Raw genomic sequence first — 23,738 nt, forward strand, 5'->3', positions numbered from 1 at the left:
ATTAGCACAATAAGGCTGCAGGAAGTTTTCATGATACTACCTCTCTGCTCCTTCCCCAAATGTATCCGTGTAAAGGCTGCTCAGATGAAGGCAGAACGTTGCACAGTGGTAACCAGCATGGTCACTGCAAGCTATTCCCACAGGGAAGATGAGGATTGCTGCAAATTGTTGATTATACAATATTTCTGGGAAGTGTAGCCTATGACTTCCTAGCAAATGGCTAAGAGGCCCTTCCCTAGACCATAGCACTTACCGAGGCAACATTGCCAGCTCGAACAGCTTCGATTTCATTTGTCAGGTAATGCCAGGACACCACACTCTTCATGTTTACATGTGACTCATGCCAAAGGGCAAGAACATTCTGAAATTGCTGTTCAATCCTGAAATATAAAGACACTCCAAATTTCGATCAGAGTAACACATGAAAAGGGGAAAAAAAAAAGCTCTTATGTTAACCCAAGCTTCAAATAAATGAATTTTAAAGGAAAATGGGTGGTTTTGTTTTGTCCCTACCTGTTGGCTGTATCTATTGCTTCTTTGTTTGGTGGAGGAACTGTAAAGCATACAGATGGAACCATGGCCTCATTACCACTTGGGCTAATGACTTTCCATTTAGCACGATGGGAGTTGTTTGCTAACACACACTCATCATCTTTGTAAATAGTTATCTAGTATTAACAGAAAAGCAGAATAATTTAATGAGCTGAGCATTGCAAAATACTTTTACAAAGCACTTCTGCAAATGGTGTCAACGAATAAGCAACAGAACAACAAAAACAATGTTCAACACATGGATTTGCTCTTGTTTACTAGGGTGGAAGAAATTTAGAGCCCAGCGTGCTCCAGGAACATAGTAATTAATGAAACTTTAGCTGAATTCTCACGTCTGTAATTCATTTGAGGAAATTCAAGTTTCTAACCTCAATTTGTCTATAGTCACAGATGGCTTTAATTGGGATGGATGTTTTGAGTATACAGTCAGGGTTCCTTGGCTTCAGCTGAATTATTGCCTTTGCTCTCCCCACAAGGCCTGCTACTGTGCTCTTATACTGCAAGAGTTGTTCTTTTTCTTCCTAAAACAGTTCAGAAAAAGAATACGTCATAAGAGATGGCCAGAAAACAGTGCCGCTTCTTTGATCCTGTTCAGCTTTTCTTTTCCTGACTTCTTTTACTGTGTTTCTTAACAGTAACACATTTTACAAGAACAAAGTATCTTTCTGAAGCCACTGGTTTCCCACAACATCTAGTATTGTAAAGATGAAGAAATAAATAAAGCTGTATTTTCAAGTTATGAAATACAGTCATTACACATGGATAGATGTGATTATTTAATTCTAAGTTCTAATAAATAAATCTTTTTTTTTTCCTTCAAAGGAATAATTTTAACAGACACATTTTATATCCAACTATAATCTACACATTTCTTGTTTAACTGTAACTCAGGTTAATAGGATCCTTGAATTCTTACCATAGACTCCTGGACAAGGTCTTCCAGCCTATGAAGGCTGCTTGATCTATCACAACTGTATTTTCGGTATATGGTGTCTTTCAAATTCTTTAAATATTCCATGGCTTCTTTGGCATCACTGAAAAACTAGGATGAGATCAATATCTGGGTTATTTTTAAACAACCTAAAAAGTATACAAAGAGCTACACTATGAAATTTTCTTTAAGTGCTGTCTTTTTAAAAAATAATTTTTCTAGTAGCTTGAAGTGACCACTGCACCACACAATGCTGTTCACGATCTCATGTCTAAATGTAGTCTTCAAGAAGGCACACGTTGTAACACCAGTTATTCTCGGACTATCTACATGCAAAATTAATTCAGCAGTTATTGAACCTGAGCTAATTACTGTTCCTGCAATGGAAAAATTTTCTGCAGTGATTCTTGCTTCCCTTGGAATGACAAATACATTCATACATAAAGAGCAGACAAAGCCTACAAACTGTAGTAAACTAGCTGCACATTGGAGTAAACATTTTGTGCAGGAGGGGAAGTGAGCTGCCACACCTGGCAGGTCTGCGTGGGCATCTGCACCCCCAAACTAGGGTCTTGGTTAAGCATGACTGGGAAGGGAAATGTCCTGTGATAATCCTCACTATATTCTGTCCCTGAAACCTCATTTCTTAAATCCAGAATTCTCATTTCCTCCCCCTCGCACTAGGAGCCCAAGTTCTTCTCCAGTGTCCATTTCCTAACTTTGGGCTCTCACCCTTCTCAGTCCAAAGGCATCTCATCCCAACATCACCGCCTTCCTCTTCAATCACCCAACCCAGAAGACACTAAGGATTCAAGTTTATAATTTAAATATAAAAAAAGAGCCGATATCTAAAAAAAAAACCCCAAAAACACAACAACAAAAAAACCAAAAACAAAAAACCTCTTCAATTTTTGATCCCTGTGCATGTAACTGAGTACTGCATCATTTGCTGAGTATGTAAATAGCTAATAACCAGAAAAGTGTTTCATTGGATGTGTCTGCTGTCAGGGTGTTCTCTGCTCTGTTTATTATTAATGTTGTACGTTCCACTTCTATTTGGCTAGTCCTGGAACAACCACCTAGATTATGCTCTCTCTTGGCCATCACTAACCACCTTCCACTCTGCATCATTCACAGAAGCTGTATTGATGGCAGTTGTGCTTGACAGTGAAAAAACACAGCTTCGTTCTCAGCATCTCTACTTGCAGCTGTGGCAACTCTGAAAAAAATGTCAGGCCAGATTTTCATCTGCTGTGAACTGATATAACTGTAGTGAAAACAATACAGGTGTGATAACACTGTAGGAGGATGGCTCATCATGTAATGATTGCACATGACAAATGTTAATTCTACTACTACTGTGAGTGAAAAACTAGCACTTTCAGTGGAACTTTTTGACTATGGACAAAACTTACATTTCCCATCTTTATTGATTTACTCTCTTACCTCAAAATACGCAGCATTTTCTCTCAAATGTTGTTCAACACAGTGACAGAGCTGAAGAATCCAGCTCCATTGTGTCTGCATTGCAGCTCTATAGGCCTTTAAGGGAAAGAGATGTATTTTACAAAAGGAAATTAAAATTAAAATGTGCATAACTTTACAGAATTTAGGAAACACAAAAGCAATGTACCAAACACAAGCATCTAAACCTGACCTCCTCACCCAGGAAAAACAAGCTGCAGCAAAGAAAATTCCAATTGGACATGAGAAAAACCTGTCACTACAGCATAGTCAAACATAAAAAAACTTTCCCAGAGGGGCTGTGAAATCGCCATCCTCAGGCACATTCAGAATTCAGCCAAAGCCCTGACACTGCTTTAGGCAGGGGCTGGACTACATCTCCCGAGGTTTCTCCAGCCTAAGCTCATCTACGATTCTGTGTCGCTATTTACTCAATTAAAATAGCTGGATTCTTGCCTGGATACAAACTGGATATTAAAGTAACACTGAATACACAATAAAATCAGGACTCGCTGATTAGACTGAAATGTCTAATTTTGTGTAACAGTTGCACAGGAATTAAAGACCATAACCCTACTCAAATGACGCCTCCTATACTGTCTGCAGGGTGCTGCCACTAGACATGCACTGCAGGAGTGTTCACCAGCAGAGGGTACTCTTGACTTTGTGAAATCAGCCAAAAGTCACAATTTTTCAATTCTGTATGATTCTTAGGGAATTCAAAAGAGTTTTTCGACTGGCTTCAATGAATTTCAAACTGATGCATTAATGCATAGATTGTTCTCTAGAAAAGGCATGATTTTCTTTTTAAGTGTCCCAATACAGCATTATTACAGACATCATAACCTGCACAGTCATCTTCACTGAGATTGTCTGGTTTTTTAATAATGTATCTTTAATATATTCTTTAGTATATTACACTGATAAGAACGCATTTGAACAGCACATACTTTTAAAGAATAGAATTCCCCAATTACACAAAAACTCATTTATTATTCAAAGTAAATGTCATGAGAAGGAAGGAAGGGAGGAGGTTTCTTCATGTTTCCAATTTACGCAGATATAAACTCCCTGAGCTGAAGAACTATAAAAATCCATCCTGACTTCTTCTATTTCTATATAATAAAGCAGCTTTTAATTGTTTCCATTTTTACCACCCACTGTCAGTATTTACTATTTTCTTGAAGATTTAAAAGGAAAAGCATTTTACATTCTCCTTTGGAAACTTGTTATGACCCTACAACAGCTACAATAAATTTTCTGTAAACCATTTACCTACAATATAAAGCTCAATTCAAGCCTGAAGTAAATCACATCACCTGGTCAGATTTTTAACATCCAAACAAGTTTCATAATTCACTGACAAAGTTGTTATTAAACCAACCCTAAACCATAAAAGGAACCTGTGCATATAAAAAGCGACTAGAAAAGCTCTACTGAAATGTCTTTCAATCCAACAGGAGAGAAATCACATCAGGACTGTTCGGTGCCCTCAATTTGCCAATACAATTTGTATCAGTAACTGCAGAAGCTGTGTGCATGACCAGAAATATCTGTACAGACCAACTCCGGAAATCTTGACTTTAGCCTTTAGGGGGATTGTATCTAAGCAATCCAAGATGTAACCTTAGCTTTACAGAAGTGTTCTTACTTTTTGGAAACTCTAAGACAGACACAACAAAGATGGTGAAGAGGAAAAAAAAAGGCCCCATTATTCAGAGTCTTGTTGTTTTATTTCCTATGCGTTAGCACTGCCCTTCTTTTCCCCCATATCTAAGGTCTATTAAATCACAAAACTATTTTCTTGTTTGAGTGCTGTTTTTACTAACTTACCTCAATGGTTAGCCTGGCTGGGTGATTTTCAAGAAGCAACTGCTCAGCTATTTCTTGCACTGATTTAATAACTTCTTCTTTTTGATCAAGTTCTCTCATTAATTCCTTTTTTCCAGATACAAAAGAGATAGAAATGTTTTAGAAATCTCTTAAATTCTTAAAGATGATTTAATTATTCCCTCTGGATTATACTAGCAATACGTACTGCATGGTATTCCTTTTTTCTTGTTATATTGGGGTTTCTTTCACTCCAGTCATATGCAACCTCTTCCTCTTCTTTTTCGTTCAGCCATATCAGCTCTCTAGTAGCACGAGACACAAAATTGTGAAGAGTATCTAGATGCCTTTCCTGATTTCTTGATGTGTTCTTTAGTAAAAAGAAAAAAAAAATTTACAAAAATCAGAATCTAAAGCTCATCCTTTATCAAAGATAATATACGCTGAGAAGCTGAACATTGAAGAGACATGACAAACTTACCAAGAGTTTTGAATACTGACTCTCCAGTTTGTGCAACTTTTCTGCATAACTGAGTTTAAGAGGGGCAGTCATTTGCATCTGTATTCGGTATATGAGGTCAAAAGACAACAAAAAGGTTAGACATGTTAAACCATTAGATCTGATTTCACGATATGTCATCCAGAGATCAGAAGTAAAAGTAAGTAAGGCTGTGAAACCCAAACACGTTCTAAAATTCAAGATCTGTTTATGGGTCACCCAGTAAGAAAGCAACCAAAGAAATAAAGAATATGGTGCCATACCTCACTCATTTTAGCTTCTTTAAGGCTGGATTCAAATTCCTCAATAGCTTTGTGAACATTTTTGTGATTTTCTAAATGGCTTTCAACACTTGGTAAATCTGAACCCCATTCTGCTCGATCAAGTTGCACCTTACAAACAAGAAGGGAAAATTAGCCATGCTCTACAAGGAATAAACGTAGTAATTAGGAGTACACTGTTTCCATAAAGATTGCTACCTGCATTTCTTCCACCCAACTCAACAGGTCCTGGACAAATTTCATGTTCACCTCTTCTTCTGTTAAATTCTGATCCACAAAAGCTGATTTCATAAGAGGTTTTCTGATTTGCATCAGTTTGAGTGTTTGCAGAGTCCCACTGTCTACTCCTGTCACGTAGCTTTGAATTAACCGTGGTGGGATGCCTGGTGTGTAAGCGGGAGCGGTGGTTGGTGTCAGTCTGGAAGTAAGACCTGATGAAAGGCCAGATGTCAAGCTGGAAGAAGTCAAAGTAGGTGTTAAACCGTGGGTCATTGCAGCATTTAATTCCGGGGTTAGGTTTGTTGTAAATCCTGAGTTTAAGCTTTCGGTTATTCCTGATATCATCAACTTTGTCTGCTCTGTTGTCAGTGCATGCCCCTTGCTGTACACGGAAGAACATTCAGTCCGTATGGCCATCAGTTCATCGCGAAGTTTTGCAACTCTATTAAAGTAAAAGAAAATAAATTTTAAAATAATTCATTTCAAGGAATGCTTATGGTTAAGGTTTAACATGCTGAACTGAATAGCAATACGAATTTACATGATCTCTCACACTTTAGTTGTACTTAAGTATTCATAAATAAACATTTCTATCAGAAAGTATAGGGTATGTCAGCTTATACTTCTATAAATACAGGTAACAGATGCAGAAATCAGACAATGACTAGAAAATCAGCATGGTATGGGCACTAGCATGCACCATACACAATTCCAGGGAACAATCAGCAAAGCAGAAATCTTACAAGATACTACATGTTGCAGTAGATCAAACACTTGCAGTTCACTGCCAAGGAGCTGTTATGTGCTTGATCTCACCCAGTCCAGGATGAATTCTGAAAAACTTTGGAGCCACTTCTTCATAAAATTGAACTATGCTGTTTAAATGCATCTTTCTGCCAAGACTGTACACACAGCCACATATAAGCTAATGTTACTCCACTTATTACCTGTTAAGACATCTACAGCTATTGCCAGAATAGCCTCCATTTCTAAAATCAAAGTCAGTGAATTCTAAAGGCTTTTTAGGCGCCATGAAACAAGCTAACACACTTTACACTGGTATACATTAAACATTTAAGTCATGTTCTGGTGAATGACTTCATTTTCATAAACGAGTATAAACAACTCCTCTTGTCTTCAACAGGGTCTGTGGGCAATGCACCCACCATAATACCCGATAATCTTTATTTCATTGCCCAATGACAGATTGAGAAGTTTATCCATAAAAATTTGAAAATGGTGTCCATAATGGGTATCCATATTTGGGACATTTATTCATTTTTATAAATACCTTTGCACAAGCTGGTCTGCCTGATAGTATTTTCCATCAATAAGAATTTGGGCATCAATCACTTGCTGGCGGAGAAGATTCTCGGATTCAAGAAGATACCCAGCTATCTCTGCTTCGTGTTGGAACTGGAGCCCTGACTCTAACCGCTTGGTGTCCTGAACAAATAAGAGAAAGCCATTAAGTCCTGCGGCTATAACGAAAAGAAATGAGCTGTAAGAAATTCTTTTTTTTGTTTTGGTAAAAACTTATGATCTTGAAACAATTATGAACAACAATTTTATCTAAATACCAACCAAAAAAATCTAACAGAACTCACTCTAGGCTTTTTTTTTCTTGGAGAAATGCTAAATTAAAAATAACAGCACAACGAAAATAAAAGTAGCAGCTATTACGTATGCACTCAAAAATCCTAAAGTTTTGGGTTTTTTGCCTTTTCTTTTTTTTTTTTTTTTTTGAAGTAGCCATTCCACTGCAGTAAGTTCATGAACACAGACAAGTAAAACCACCAACTGACTTACAGACTGCAGAGCATTCCGGGCAAGTATTAGTTTGTCCTCACAGCTCCGGCTGTCCCGCTGAATTCTGTTTGCAATCTGCTGCAGCATTTCCAACCTAGGTGATGCCAGAGCATTTCAGAAAAATAAAGAAATATTCATGTTATTTATATTTAGTATACATGATCTATGACTTTAAAAGCAAACAAACGAACATATAAACAAACAGCATCTAACAAATACATATGCCAAGTTACCTGTTTCCTTCTAAGGTGCCATTACCAAAGCTTATACAAGATTTAATCAGTGTGGGACCACAATTAACAGAAAGGAAATTCTCGTTAGAATCCACGCTGGTTCGAGCACCAGTACTGTTGCTAAACAGTGAATCACTGCTATGATAGCTATAACTACTGCTATTCATTTTTACATCCAGAGCACGGTCCTTCTGGCTGTTTACATTTGCTGAAAAATGAAAAGATAAAACTCCTGCAAAATGAACAGCTTCTAGGGATGAAATTTCAGTACTGGCTTTTGAAACGCCTAGCGCTCCTCCTTTAAATAGGCTTCAATACGCATATTCAAAACCCAGCAATTAATATTCTGCCAGCTCTTCAAAGGGTTTTACCTGGGGCTATGTACGCTACCTTGCTTTTGGCTTGCCTACCTTGTATTAAAGCTTTGCAAGTACAGACTAGGCAGCAACATTAGGGCGTCTCTAGGAAACAGATGCGCCAAATATTTTATTTAAGTGTCACTAAATGTCTGTAAGCCAAATAAGAACTTAAAGACGTCTTTGCAGTGTTTCTCAGACTAGTGAAAAGTTTCAAAAAGGAGTGAAGTGAGAACTCCACGCTCCACAGTACAGTACAAAACACCTCCAGGCTGGCCTGACTCTTTTTCCTTCCAATGGAACTGCACAATAAAACTGGGGGAATATCTTGGTTAATCAGCTCGTAACAATATAATCGGAGACACCTGTGCATCATCCAACCCACCACGCTTACTCCACTGTCCAAGTATGCATGTTTACTAACTGCCCTGTCCCACTAACCTGTCCTCCCGCAAATTTCCCTTCAACTTCTTCCACGCTCAGAGCTAATTGCTTCTTGCTGTTTCGACCACAAAACAAGCAAGAAAAATCTGAGCGCTACCCTTAAGTTTACATTTTAACTCAGAATTTGGGTAAGGGGTGATTTTTTTCAGTATTTCAGTATTTTAGGATCTCCTGAAAACCACACCCTCACCGTAAGAGGACTGTGTTTACACAGAAGAGCACAGCAGAGGCACAGACACACCCCTGCGATAATTCCAAACTCTGCTAGTCTTGCAAACTAGAGCTGGGTTTGGCACTCTGCTCGCTGACATCACGTTCATTTTGATCCCATACACAATCTGGCCCCATGTTGCCTATCTGTATTGATATTTTCAGATGTATTCACCAGACTTGCAGGCAAGGTTTTAGTTCCTGCCAAATTTCAATATTAGCTGAGGTCACATCTTTGCCACAACCAAATCCCACCTCAGGAGCTGATCAACACCGCCTATTAGTGAGATGCACTAGTAACCAATACAACAAACATGGATGAAGTTCTCGCGTCCAGATCAACTGATTAACTTGATTACTAAGCCAGAATCACTTAATTAACTTTTCTCTCTCCTTCTGCATTGACCACCATGCATAGTGACCATCACCATATGATCTGTCACTCGAAGTGTGTTTACCAATCCTGAAATACGGGAAGGAGTTTTTGTTTACGTTTATTTACCTGTGCTCAGTCCATCTGAATAAAAAAGAAATAAACCTATGTCATTTATACACAATCTCAACAAAGATAATCCAGCTTTCTGGAAGTATGAATAGAATTTCTTTTGGCGAAGGCAGGCACTAAACTTTGATTTTTGCAAGTTAAGACAGGTTAGCCTACAAGATCCAGCAGGCTGTATTTCTTCAGCTGCTTTCCAGTGTTCTGCTCTGCATGGTGGGTACAACTTTGTATTCCTCTACAGGCACTTCTTTTGCAGCAGAATGCTGTGAATCAACACGTCCATTGAATCTGACATTTCAGTCATGCTCTTGCTTTTGTAAGCATGATACATATTTAATCAACTCTGACTCTCTTTGGGATCTTCTCTTGCTAAAATTTGTCTTTCTGAGGACTTCCTAGACAATGGTCTGGATTCTTCACAATTTCAGGTACCTAAACCAGAGAGAATGATCACCCTACTATTACCAGAAAGTCAGTGCCAGGACTCTCTAGAAAGTGATTCAGGTCTTCTGGATGCTTAAAGTTAAGCAGAATGAATCCAGGCCCAGGTGTCTATACCTACCTGCAGGTAGAAGCCCAAAGACTCATTTAACTTAAGAGTTAAATAAAATTATTTAAATTAACGAATGGATAACATCTGCATCTGCCACACAACTCAAAAGAGGTACCATTAAAAAGCAGAAATGCTCAAAGACTGCATCAAGATTTTAAACGTGCTCAGTATGTTATTAATGATGTACAAAACAGCGTCACATATTCTACTACCATGGAAGGCTGCTATGTGCTTTGCACATCTAAACACTTTGTGGTCCCTTGAGTACAACCAACTTTTAAGCAACCTCAGAACAGGATGTTAGCCCACAACACTGTGCACCAAGTGAAATGTGTATTTCATGTAAAGGATGAGGAAGCTGCTTATATGAAATAGAGTCCAAATGAGACAGCAAAGTGATATGAACCTGGCTCTGACAAATTTGTACAAAGAAAATAGTTATACTTGTGTTTAAGTGCTTAGATGACCTGAAGCACAGATACTATTCATTATGACCTTCTGAGACCATTCCATCTGGACCTGCTTCTGTGAAGCAGATGAAGACTTCAGGCCTGAACAAAGGCAGAATTACTTGATCTAGAAAAATAACGTGGATGTTATCATGGCAGAAGACATTTACAATTTTCGATATGGGTTAAACCAACAGAAAATATATTAACCAAGCCTGTCAAGTGTTCACTGGCGTACCTCTCCACTTCAGGCCGAAGGGTCTTCTCTCTTTCCAACATGGCAATAATAAGCTTTCCCCATTCTTTTTCTATATCATTCGGATGGTAGCCTTGAGGAAGTTTGATGCGTCCAAATTCTATCCAGACCTTAAAAATTCATACATATTTGTTATTTTAAGCCGCAGAAAGGGAACTCTTATACATTTCAACGCATGTTAAAACTTACCTCTAGCAGTTTATATAGACGTTTAATTTTTGATTTATCTGTCTCCTTTGGTGGAATTTCTGTTTCTTTAAACTGCAAGTATTGATTATAAAGTGCCTACAGAAAGACAAAAATCATCAACTTTTACTTACAATGCATATAACCTTACTCTCCAAACCCTTTTCTAATATTCTTTGTAAGCTTTTGTTCTTACATTGCTCTACTGCAGTTCTATGAAAAACAATCAGTGACAAGCTAAAGATTAGGTTTATATTGTTCATAAGTCAGAAATGTACTTTTCATACTTTGAAAAGATTAAGGAGTAGTACTGTTCTACAGAAGATTTGATTGTATAAATCAAAGCACTTCATTTGTTCAAGCATGCTTTGAGTCAGTAAGATAAAGTGTCATTCCAACAAGAGAGTTTAAGACGCCACACCTCACCTTTAATTCCACAGGATTGTTGGGAAATGTTCTGTCGGACATTATCGTGACATGGTGTCTAATCCACTGCATGAGGTAGTTCACCATATTCTGATATTCAACCCATTTGACTTCAACATCCTACCAAAGCACAACCCATATTAAGGATCAGAAGAAAATAATCTGAGAGCTCATTTTTGTTTTATCTTTGAAGTCTGAGGTCTTCACACACATAGAAAAGAGATTTCTAAACCCTGCAATTCTGAAACAATATTTACTTGCTCATTACAGCTCACTTAAAAGCTTCCAAATATATGATTTCACTCTTCAGTTTTGGTCCCAAATAATTCCACTGAAAACACAAAATTTTCTAGTTCAATAAACTTCAAATTGATAAGAATCAGAGAGGCGCAATTTATAGGTCCATGACTGAATAGTAAGAACTTTGACTCTATCTTTCCCCAACTTCACGTATATTGGTTTTAGTTAAGCTCTTTGCACGAATATTTTCATGTTCAGAACATGAAATAGCTGCTGAGCCTCTAAAATCTCAACCTAGACAATCATGTCACAGAAAAGTGTGACTGCAGTCCTACAGGAGATCCACCTGATGTTCTGGAACTGAAATCCATAATCATATTAGTGAAGCTCACACACTGCACAAGTATTTTTCTCCCACTTACATTTGCACTGATGCCTTCACCACCTTCTGGTACTTTGGGAAATGCATCATAAAGTGATGACACATAAGTTATTACTGATTTCTCATCAGGTGAGGAAACATCAACATCTAAAAGAGCAAGACAGAACAGCGCTTTATCACATAGTTGTAAGAATGCCCACAAATATGCTACAACCTGCAGGCAGTTTGGATATTATTTTAATGTTAGGGTTTTAGCAACGATGCCCTTTGCAGCTATCTTACCTTCAGGATCCAGAAGCCTGGCAACACCAAGTTTTTCTGCTACAAAAAAAGCATGTTCTAAATTTGCAAGGTTGCTTTGAACAGCAACGGTATTCATGTCTATCAGGTCCGGCCTGTCAAATAAAAACAGTAATAGTTGATTACACCTCTTTACCAGTTTTAAATCACTACTGTACTAGTTAATCAAACCAAGAGCACAGATGGATACCACGACAGAGTTTTCATTAAAATCATGTGTACAAGCTGAGGACAGTGCTATAAGCACAAGCAGTAGGCAACTACAGTTCTTCTTCATCTACAAGCTAAAGTTTCTAGCCACCCCGTATATATACTTTTCTTTTCTTGTGCATATTTATTCATGTGCATTGCCATTGCATTATTGTGCCTTGTCCTTTCCACTGCCCTTAAAGAGGTTAAACTCATTTTTCTCTTTGGACTCATTTACATGAGGAAGTTCATTTCTACTGCCTTCACAAGATTTTAGTCATTTTGCATCAAAGTCATCAGCACATGTCAGAACCCATACGAAAACAAGTTAACTCACAACATCATCACTTTAACCTGGAAGAAAAGTATTTTTACTGGGCTTTAAAGACGTCTTGTTCAAACTGCATTGAAGCCCTGCTCTCAGATACACATTGCTGCCAGTTTTCTTGTAGAACCCTCAACCCTATGCACTTAGGCCTTCACATCTTCATCCTGCTACACTCCACTGCCAGCCACAACACTCTTGTTTTAATGGAGTATTCCTCTTAAGCCAATCTTACCTATAAACATTTTTAAGGCCCAAACATCACTACTTTAATGTTTGAAATTAATGTAAAACTTCAAAATTAATATTGTCTTTTAGGTTTGCTATGTGGTGCCTGGTTTTTAGATCTTGCAATTCTCAGGGCAGACACTGTTACTGTCTGCCTCTTGCACCACTGGGAATTCTCTTAGCCATAACAACTAAAGGAAGAAGGGATTTCAAAGATGCTGAGCAAAAACACATCCCACTGAAGCCAACTAGAGTCACAAGGGTCTGAAACCTTTGCTACTGAAATCCTATGCTACTGAAAACCAGACCCGCACTGGAAAAAACCCTAAAACAAAAACCCAAAAGGAAAAATATGGCATATAAGCTTTATGAACAATTCAGTCCTTGAATTTTCTCATTTTTGTTTCTAGAGAAACTATTTTCTTAGTTTTACCTAGCAGGTTTTAAATAATTTCAATAGCGAGAGAGAGAAATAAAACTGATAAATATCACATTCTTCAAACAAATGATAACATCTGATTTGGCAACACCCCAAATTCCCTTGATCGCAAAATGGTATTAACTTTGGGAAACTCAATACCAGCTTGTCTTTGAATAAACTACAAGACCACTGTACATAAAAATGTATTTCTTTTCAGGCATTTAGAATCACTGGTTTCCTTGTGCTCTTTAGAAGACATGTCTACAAGACAGATAATAAAACTCCACCTACTATTTCTTGAAAGAACATTTAATTAACAATAAAACTTAAGCTGTGTAAAAAGAAACACAATCCTCCTAAACTAGCGGGACTTTCCACTTCCAATATGCTTAGTGGGAGCATGATCAAGTTCATGCCATTCTTCTTTGAATTTCAGCGCAATGACAACAATGCAACGAAACCAATATCACGCGTTGGTCTTAGCAGCACAGAAAATCCATGAAAAATAAAAGACAATACTAGAAAAGGAAACAGAGCACTCCAGTCTCCTATTTCAGCCACAATAATGGAGATGGTATGAATAATAAATACTGCTTTCACAGCAGAGTTTTGATGAGAGAAGCGGGTTTCTATAAGTGCACCCTGTTCTTTGTTTTGTTTTTTGGGTTTTTTTTTATCTGTCTTCTTTACACTTGATAAAAACCGCCCAAGAATCACTTACGCTGCCTGTTCAATTGCCAACTCTCAGAACAAGAAAGGACAAGTTATTGTAAAAGCCTTGACTATTACCAGAAAACGATTTGCGAGCTGCAGGGCCACCAACACAATAATCTCCTTAGAATAAAGCTTTCATTTAGATGAAGAGGAGGTAAGGTTTTTCTCGCAGTGATACAGGTACAAATCAATAAAAACAACTGTTGTCGTATAATACATCATTTTACATTGCTGCTGTGGCTTACCACCCAGCTGAAGAAGAGCCCACTCTGTGAGATGTCTCCTCCACTTTTAAACATATTTTCCTATCCCTGTAACTCCTACCAGCATATGGTTATTTCAGTTCTCCTTTAAGAGCAAGGGAAATTTGCAATGAATACTGCTGTTTTCAGTTAATTATACACTCAAGACATCGCATACTGACCTACATGAATTGTTCTATATTTATCTAAAGTCTTGATCTACCAGAAAATACTACGGAAGACAGCATTTGTCTCTGTCTTGACAGTGCTTGCCTTTGGTTTTCTGAAGCAGACAGAAGGATCAACAGCTGATGGAGAACAAGCCCGCTGATGGCTTATAAAAAGGAAAAGACAGGTATGATGAATGCAAAAGCGCCTGGTACTGGCCATGGGAAGTGCACATTGCTGGAGACTTGAGGCCTCCACCCTCCACAGGTCACCCTTTCCTCTTCCCAAATAACAGAGGGATACATTGCAAAGCCACAGAAAAAGCAGCTTACCTCCAACAGCTCAGTAAAAAACTTTTTTTTAACCGCAGAAAAACTCATCCAAAAAACACAGCTCACAAAATCACTAATTGCCACATTGTTCCTTTTGTTTAAGAGTATTTCTCATGATTTTAAATAAAAATAAAAGTAGCTTTTATCTGCCATAAGCTTGCAGAGATACCTGCCCACTGACTGGGTACAGGGGAATTTGCATCGGAGCATGCACATGCGGATCTCAGTGCTGTAACCACTGATCACCATCCTTACCCAACGACTTCAGTGCTGTGATCACTATCCTCCTCTGAAGAATCAAGGGAATTCAGCGTTACAACACACAGGTTGTACACAGCGAGTGTCGTGGGGCTGTATTGTAAAGGGTCACAAATATTTTCCAATATCTTTTGTATTTTATTTCTCCTTTGAATTCTGAAATACTACTAACTGCTTAAATTCCAGTTGTAATGAGTATCCTTCTAATACGTATTGATTTAACTGTCTTAATTGAAGTAAATGCTAGATTTAAAAGCATCATCCATCATGGTAAACATTTTTATTTTTAAGGTTAAAGAGAAAATATATGAATTTTGTAGAAGCTATTTGTCATGTACTGTAAATATATTTTATATCAATTTGCATAGCACTATTAAGTGGTTTTATACATAGTCAAGAACAAATTAAATTAAATGTACTTTAAGTAAAAGACTATGACTCTACCTTCTGTCATAATATTGTGAGTCATCTTGTGGCAGATTTTTCAGTGGGCTGGGCCCTTGCCATCAAAACACACACATAAACATCCCAAACACCAGCTGAGCTGGAATATTCCATGCGAAGGAGACACTTCTGCTGCAGCCACACCTAAGTCAAGGGCTTTGGCTTCTATATCGTCAGTCATTAATCATTTCATTTATAAAAAGACTGGTGCCTGCCATTTGAGATCTTAGTGTAGGTGTTAGAAATTAGACACAATTTGTACCAGAAGTGAGGGGGGAAAAAAGGTGTAACTGATACCTTTAGGAAGCTGACAAAATTATGATCAATTAAAGAAAACAAATACCTAGCACCACCAAGAGAAAAAGTAGACAATATCTGCAGAACAGCATAAAGAAATGAAGGGGTTTATAATGCAAGTTACATGGATCAAATGCAAGCTTTCTACTCTGCAAAGACTCCTTGAAATCAGAGTTGTGCATAACAAATAAAGTTAGGTACATGTAGATTTTCCCATAGCCAGAACCTAATACCTAGTAAACCAGTTCAAGTTCCAAACTAGCAGCTACAATATTTGCCCGTTAAAACAAAAGGTTAGATTTGAAGGGAATTTGATATTTCAAAGTGGAAAAAGATATTTAACTGAACTTTTATTTTCCCAGCCAATGATCAAGAAACCACATCCTTCTCTTCAGTGTTCCCCGATGACAGTTACCCAAGTTACAATGATGTTTAACTTTATTAAAACATATATACATCAGAGTAATATTCCACATGAAAATACTGTTAACGAGTTCAGGATGCTGACAAGCCTGAAGTTATTTATGTGAACCATCTAAGCTGTTTGATCTGCACAACTCTGTTGCAATCAAAACTCTGGACACTGCCTGATATTAAAAGGATATTTCTTTCTTGGCTTATATTGAGCAGAAATATTAATACAGTGAGTTTCAAGCAGAAATCTCAGATAAAACATGACCGAAGATGCAGAGTGAAGTGTACAAGTCACTATAGTCCAGTATAGCTTTTCCACTGCTGTAATTAGAAAATGTCTATAAAAATTAAACAAATTCTTTGCTTCATTGTTCACAGACAATTGAAAAGGACGGGTGCCAGAAAGACTCATGCATGCATTTTTCAGGGATGGGAGAACTACTCAAACAAATTAAAGACCATGCCAGAATACAAAGTCATAAAATAAATTTTAAAAAAAGACAAGAATAGAGAGCCTTCTCAAACAGATAGGATTTGACATATTTCAAAAGGGAGCACAAGAAATATATTATCGTCTACTTCAAAGATTTTGGTTAATAGCAGCTAGGAAAAGTCCCATGTAAAACAGAAATTTTAGCTCTATCCCTTCTAACAAATATCTCCTGTTACTTTCCTAGGAATTCTACAAATGAGACAATGAAGCAAAATCTATTTATTGTTCAACCTACTATACAGTAACAGCATTTAACCTAACCCTTAACAGAGTTTCAAAAGGGCTAAAAAAATATTTACACCAGCTTATATGCAAAGTCAATGTTTGGGAACTTAATAAAGAATTCGTCTCCACATCAGGTACAAATCTAAGTCTTTTTCAAAAGAGCTTGTCAAAGAACTTGCTTCGGAAAGACTGAGACATCAACACCATGGGAATGACTCCTGGACTCCAGCTAACACATACTGTCATCGGGGGCATTTCTATTGATGCTCAATGCTTGCAGACGCAGTGCTCTGCATGTTGTCATGACCATGAGATCTATAGTGTTGGAGGTATCCTTTGCTAATGCATATGCCTACCACAGTTATTTCCCTGATCTTTTTGCCATCGTCACATGGGAACTTCAATATGAGGGATGCCATGTCTTAGGGAAAAAAAGGCTATATAGGACTAGCTGGATTCAGCAACCCAGTTTCAGGGAGCACAGTAATTCAGATTACTCCTTACAGAGGAGGAAGAGAAAAGAGAGCTTCTGCTCAAAAATGGCAAGCAGATACGACTTTGAGGCACTGAGGAGGAACAGATCTCCTCCATCATCAGAATCAAGGACCACAATATGGACACACAGCACAAGGGTCTGTAGCAGGTTCCTTGGTGTCAAAAACCCCACACTGAGGAGAGGAGGAACAATGTTGACTCCTGAGTCAACTATATCTTCCACTGCTAGGCTAGCCCCCTTTCAGCAGCTCTGGATTCCTTACAAAATTGTGGATTTGTCTCAGAAGGATCTATGGACAACAATCACACATGAGGAGGTTTTCTATCTTCATTGAGTTTCTTGCTCTATGCTGGGAAAGAACCCTTCAGCCTCAGAGCTCAGTACAGACATGTGAGCACTGATTTCCATGCCAACATCTGCAACTGGCAAAAGTAAGTTTTGAACCAGATGTCCAGATGTCTGAACCAGGTCATCTTGTTTGTCTGAAGCTCCTTGGCACTGGTCCTTAAGCTCACATGGCTGAGAGATGGAGAGTTTTGTACACTACTCACAAACATTTGAGTAGAAAACATAGAAAATTAAACATGAAAGATACATCATGGACGTAAGTGTGATGGAGTATCTAAATGAAGAACTGGCTGCAGCTTCCTTCAGAGGAAATAGTCAAAGGACAGGCAAGACTTTTAATCTATTGTTACAACACTATTGAGTGCAGTTGCCCAGAAAAGGAGGTTTGCAGGGAATAATGCGCAGCCAGGTCTGATCATCAGTAATCAGCCTCGAGCATTCACAGGATTAAGTAACTGCAGACTGTAGCTTTAATGAAGAATGGTTTTGGTTCTTTTTAACAGATTCACCCGAACGTGACATGAAAGAACAGAGAAAAATTTGAGCGCCTCCAGCTTTTATACCTCCCCAAGATCACAAGGTCTCTGTATGAGGATGAGAAAAGTAACAAGATCAGCTCCAGATCCAAACACCTAAATTTAGGTGTCTACATGCAAGCGTCTACATGTATTTCATTCTAGTTGGTGGAAATCTGGACAACACATCCAGTGCAACCTATCCAGCAAGCTATCCAGAATCTAAGAATTACTTTAGAGCGAGCCAAATCCACTGACCGTACCGAGAAAAAGTTTAGATAACTGCAAAGCTGTCATGACATGTGCTGCCTCACTGAACACGCATGTTTTGAGATTGACGCTCGCAGAAAAATAAAGCAGTACTGTACATTTTAAATGCAGAATTGCTTAACTGGCTCTTACAGACTTGATAACAATGATTACTGCAGATTTGCTTAGGACTTCTTGAAGACTTTCTCATTCAATTAAGATGAAACAAATTCGAAAAGGCTACCAAAATTTTACCACCATAATTAAGGACATGCATTGTACGTCATGTCTAAATAGCTCATCATTCAGCACTTGACTGGAAGTTTAAAGGTGAAAGCAAGTGAAAAGTACTTAAATTCTTCTATCTTGACAAAATTATACAGATTATTTAAAGTAAATTATATAAATATTTGACTACTTTTCAGAAATATCTTTAGGGGAGGGAATATAGAAAATATGTCATGTAATCTCAAATGTGAGACTAAAATGACTGTTCAACCATAGACTTTACAATAACAATCATGACATGCTGACACAAAAATTACCCCAACGCATCAAACCACTGGGTGAAGCTGAGCAGTGTCATTACTGAAGTTAGGCAACACTTCAAAATTCAGGGAAAATGCAAACAATTTTCTAATTGAAAACTGTCATTATAGAAAAGTGCGATAAGCTGCGATAAACCAAAAAGCATGCTGCTGCCTACAGCTCTGCATATTGTTTGTTCAAGTATGTGGCAAAGTCTTTTCTCAAGCTCCACAGGTCCCCAGCCCCAATGACACACTGTGCTATTGTATTTCACATGATCATTATGACTTGTACGCTCTTTTTGGTTTTGTTTTCTCTCGTGTTGGTATGACAGGAATGCCTGTACTATTCATGATTTTATGTGCCTCTATAGATTTCATTCAATGCCTCCCTAGAGATGAACAATCATGCCTTTTTATTCCCTCAAGAGCTGAAACGTTCTTATGTGATCTGGACTCTTCAGCCCTCTTTCGTAGTTCTTTTTCATAATTTTTCATACAAATTTTCAGATACAATGAACAATTCTGAAAAAAACATTGCAAGGGATGGTGAGCTGGAAATACTGTAACACAGGCACACTATTCACAGATAGATTTCTTGTCTATTCTTCAGACCTCCCAACACACTGTATCAAGACTTCCAATAGAAAAAGAATGAATGTTTCAGCTGCACTAAAAATAAGGGCACCTGAGGGCTGGTTTTCCCTAACTTACTAATTTAACCCCTAACAATATATACAGCTAATTCAGATAATTCCTTCTATCATGCATGTCCTTGATTTAACAAGTATCAAGTTTAATAAACCAACTGAAACCTCCTGTCCCACCTTTGTTAGCACAGCAAAACTTTACCTGTAACTTCCCATACCAATTGATTTAGATAAAGACACAACCGAGGCATTGTAACATCAAAGACCTATTAGTGAAATGTGGAGTTCAGCTTTAGCCATGCCTAACGAACCCTAATCACAAGTTGGCAGTAAGTTTGCAATGTAGATTTCAAGCTTGCTACATACTTGAACGAAACTAGAAAGGATCTCAGTAAGTCCTTTCGGTAGCTTCAAAACCAGATTTTACAGTCTCTTTGTAATTCGAGATGTTTTTGTCATTACAAAAACATTAATGATACAGTAACTTCGCCAGTTTTTTGCCTATGATAAAATTTAAATAGGAGAAAGGCTGATAACTGTTAACGTCAACCCACACTGTGAGGTCTACAGAAATAACCATAAATTATGGTTCCTTGGAGTGTCTGAATACCAAAAAGACAATGAAGAAACCCAACAAATTATTTTTCTGTCCTGTTCACTGAGAAAACTCCTTCCAGACCCCAGCAGCAACTGGGTGACGCACTAGCTTTCCAGTGGGATTAACAAGTTACCAACAAGGAAGAAGGGTGAGGTACCACAATGAGTTCAAAACCAAGATTTCTCTCTGTGCCATCCTGCCTTGGAGGCAACCGTTCCTCTACCTGCCACAAATTTGTCAAAGGCACTGCCAAAACTCTCCCTGACCGATTTATCATGGGCATATATGCCACCACTGCTCAGACATTCTTTTGAATAAAGGCTTCTGACACCCGTAGGTGTCCTGGTCTTTTCTAAGAAATCAAAGAGTAAGAGACATGTGAAAACTGAATAAAAAAAATAGACTTTCAATCCAAAGCTTTATTTTTCAGTTTATTCCCATTTGGCTAGAACAAGAGAAAAGCTTTGATTTCATCCCAGTTTGGTTTTTTTCTTCTCAATTATTGCAAAAATAAAACTGTCATCTGTCATTCAGCTGCTACTTAGCAATAGGATCCAGTACAACATACGCAGGGATCATTTTAAGTCCAGATCTGAAATTAATCAACACAACTGCCTGGAAGTCTTCCATCTAATACCCACTAATGCTAACCACCACCACAACACAAGATGTTAAAATTGCAGGCCTGCTTCCAGCACTATTTTAATACAGCCTTTACCAATAGCCATCAGAATTTTTTCTGAGTGCATTCAATTAAACTGTAGCTGAGGTTACTTGCAGATTTCTAAACCTGTATGCATACGCATACTCAGGCAAGTAACATTAAAAGCATGTCTGCTTCTCAATATTTTTAATCATCTTAAACACTGTTTATCTTTTCCCAAATCGCCAATTCTTAATGCCAAGTTTGTTTCTTCTACACAGCAAAAACTGTTGAAAAAAAGTAACAACCACGGTTCTGACTAATGAGGTGGGTGGGAAGTGGGGGACAACACAACCAAACTCACATTTTTTGTTAAAGCTGGGTAACAATAAATTATGAGTTACAAAATGACAAGCCAAAACTAGCAGACCTAACTAATCTCTTTATTTAAAACATATCCCCTAGCATTTTTAAGGCTTGACACTGTGTAATATTTAGTTTCTTTCTCATTCATTCCCCAAGGGTGTTCAACGTGTTACTGCACATTGAGGCATCGCCATCCCTCCCCTTAAGGAATGTATTCGTGTCAGTACCTGATCAGCTGCAACATGTCTTAACATCAGAGGGATGTCACATGCACTGCCGGCCAGGAGCTTAGTGTTCAACTAACTATACATACATGGCAAATCATCCTGGGTGAAGTTGAAACAGCTTATTCTAAATCAGAACAATTATTTAGAAGGCAGGAGCATAGCTTGCTCCCTGCTATACCACACTCCAAAAAAACACCTGCTTCATAATTCTGAAAGCATACGGACTTCTTATAGTAATATTTTTTTTAGAAAGTGCTGTGGCACTGGCAAATTTGTCTCTCTGTCCTGGTTCTGGCAAGGATAGAGTTAATTTCCCAAGGAGCCAGGACAGGTGAGCCAAGCTGGTCGGGGGCTATTCCATACCATGTGACATCATGCTCACCATAAAAGGGGGCTAGTCGGGCAGGGGCGGGTTCGGCGTGTCGGCGTGGCTCCGGGACGGGTCGAGCGTCCGGTTGGTCAGTCCTCGGATCGGTAAATCATTCTCTGTTATCACCCATTGTTACTATCTGTTATCAGCACTGTTGTTGATTGTTTCTCTCTCCCTCGCTGTCCCAGTAAACTGTCCTTATCCCAACCCTCGAGGCTTTGCCGTTGTTTTTCCGTTCTTCTCCACATCCCGCTGGGGGAGGAGTGAGCGAGCGGCGCGTGGCACTTAGCTACCGGCTGGGACTAAACCACGTCAGTCCTTTTTGGCGCCCAACGTGGGGCTCGAGGGGTTGTGATAACGGCAAGTCTGACCCAAGTGTGTTAAAACAAAGTTGTTAAAAGCATTTATGATGTTATTGAAACAGTCACTGGTCATAATGATGTTCTGTTTGGTCACATGGCTCTGTTTTGTAAACCCGTGTTTACTCTATGCAATCCCTGCGGTGCTGTTTATCACCTCTGGGAGAGGGGTTCGTGTTCTCATGTTGTTGTATTGTGTGACAATGACTTATGATAAGATATGATTGACAGTCATGGGTCTGAGCTGGTATGTGTATGTAGCATTTCGGTCAGGCCTGTACCTCGGTCAATATCTTTCAGAATTGATTAATAATTGGACCCAATCTATGGGGAAGACAGGGGGGGATACCTTCTCCCACTCTTTCACCTCCTCTTTTCCCTTTTGGTTGGTTACAACAATTTTTGAGTATTTTGAATACCCTTGGAATGTTCATGCCAGTATATTCCTATTGCTAGGTCTCCTGAATGCTTTCCCACTCCTGTTCAGGGTTAGCAAAAATCTTTTCAAGAGTACCACCCAGGGATCTTCCCCAAGGCTGAGTGGTCAGGGCTGGCATGGCATGTGGGAGAGTATGGGTGGGTATCTAGAGACCTTTTCACCCCCAATGGTTTGGAGCTTCACTCCTGAACAATTGCAAGACCCTGATAAAATGATAGAATATTTGAAAGGAAAATGCTGTGGGGATTCTAAGGAGACACAACTTACTGTGCTGTGCTTGGCCCTGGACACAATCAAACACTGCTTGACAGTAGACAGCACCACCCAGAGGGAGAGAGCGGACCCACAGGCACTGCAGCTACCCAAACCCCCGCAACAGGCACTGTAGTCGAGCCAAAAGATCAACCCACACCAGTATCAGTCGCCCCTATACACAAAAAGAAATACACAAGGAAATCAGTTCGCTTAGTGAAAGATGATGATGAACCGGGGCCATCACAAGAACAAGAAGAGCCAGAACCAGAAGTGATTACTCAATCCCTATCCCTGAGTGAGCTGCAAGATACGCGGAAAGATTTCAGCCGCCTTCCAGGGGAGCATATTATTACCTGGCTGCTCCACTGCTGGCATAACGGGGCCAGTAGCCTGGAACTGGAGGGCAGGGAGGCCAAGCAGCTAGGATCCTTGTCTAGGGAAGGGGGCATTGACAAAGTAATTGGGAAGAAGGCACAGGCCCTTAGCCTCTGGAGGCGCCTCCTGTCAAGTATGAGGGAAAGGTATCCTTTCAGCGAAGATGTTGTATGTCGGCCAGGCAAGTGGACCACTATGGAGAGAGGTATTCAATATCTGAGGGAATTAGCTGTGCGGGAGATGGTTTATTATGATCCGGACAATGCACAGTTGCCCACAGACCCCGATGAAGTCCACTGTACCCGACCCATGTGGCGAAAATTTGTGCGAAGTGCACCATCATCGTACGCCAACTCACTGGCGGTAATTGACTGGAAAAGTGAAGAGGCACCTACGGTGGACAAAGTGGCTGGCCGACTCCGGCAGTATGAAGAGAGCCTTTCTTCCTC

The 23,738-nt window shown here is 38.9% G+C and overlaps 1 protein-coding gene across 18 annotated transcripts in view; it reads right to left on the reverse strand.

Moving 5' to 3' along the window:
- DST (dystonin) overlaps window positions 1-23,738 on the reverse strand; it is a 315,509-nt gene that overhangs the window by 137,383 nt on the left and 154,388 nt on the right. For all 18 annotated transcript variants that reach the window (XM_075747388.1, XM_075747384.1, XM_075747380.1 and 15 more), the window contains 17 exons: window positions 12,105-12,217; window positions 11,863-11,969; window positions 11,201-11,320; window positions 10,778-10,873; window positions 10,571-10,698; window positions 7,586-7,679; window positions 7,068-7,222; window positions 5,756-6,218; window positions 5,540-5,668; window positions 5,259-5,336; window positions 4,986-5,147; window positions 4,781-4,885; window positions 2,930-3,025; window positions 1,469-1,594; window positions 921-1,073; window positions 514-668; window positions 254-380 (listed from right to left, as the gene is read on the reverse strand). In XM_075747388.1, the coding sequence (XP_075603503.1) occupies window positions 254-380; window positions 514-668; window positions 921-1,073; window positions 1,469-1,594; window positions 2,930-3,025; window positions 4,781-4,885; window positions 4,986-5,147; window positions 5,259-5,336; window positions 5,540-5,668; window positions 5,756-6,218; window positions 7,068-7,222; window positions 7,586-7,679; window positions 10,571-10,698; window positions 10,778-10,873; window positions 11,201-11,320; window positions 11,863-11,969; window positions 12,105-12,217 (2,407 nt within the window). The remainder of the gene's footprint in view (window positions 1-253; window positions 381-513; window positions 669-920; window positions 1,074-1,468; window positions 1,595-2,929; window positions 3,026-4,780; window positions 4,886-4,985; window positions 5,148-5,258; window positions 5,337-5,539; window positions 5,669-5,755; window positions 6,219-7,067; window positions 7,223-7,585; window positions 7,680-10,570; window positions 10,699-10,777; window positions 10,874-11,200; window positions 11,321-11,862; window positions 11,970-12,104; window positions 12,218-23,738) is intronic.

This window comes from Balearica regulorum, chromosome 3 (genome assembly GCF_011004875.1).
Source record: "Balearica regulorum gibbericeps isolate bBalReg1 chromosome 3, bBalReg1.pri, whole genome shotgun sequence".
Classification (NCBI taxonomy): domain Eukaryota; kingdom Metazoa; phylum Chordata; class Aves; order Gruiformes; family Gruidae; genus Balearica; species Balearica regulorum.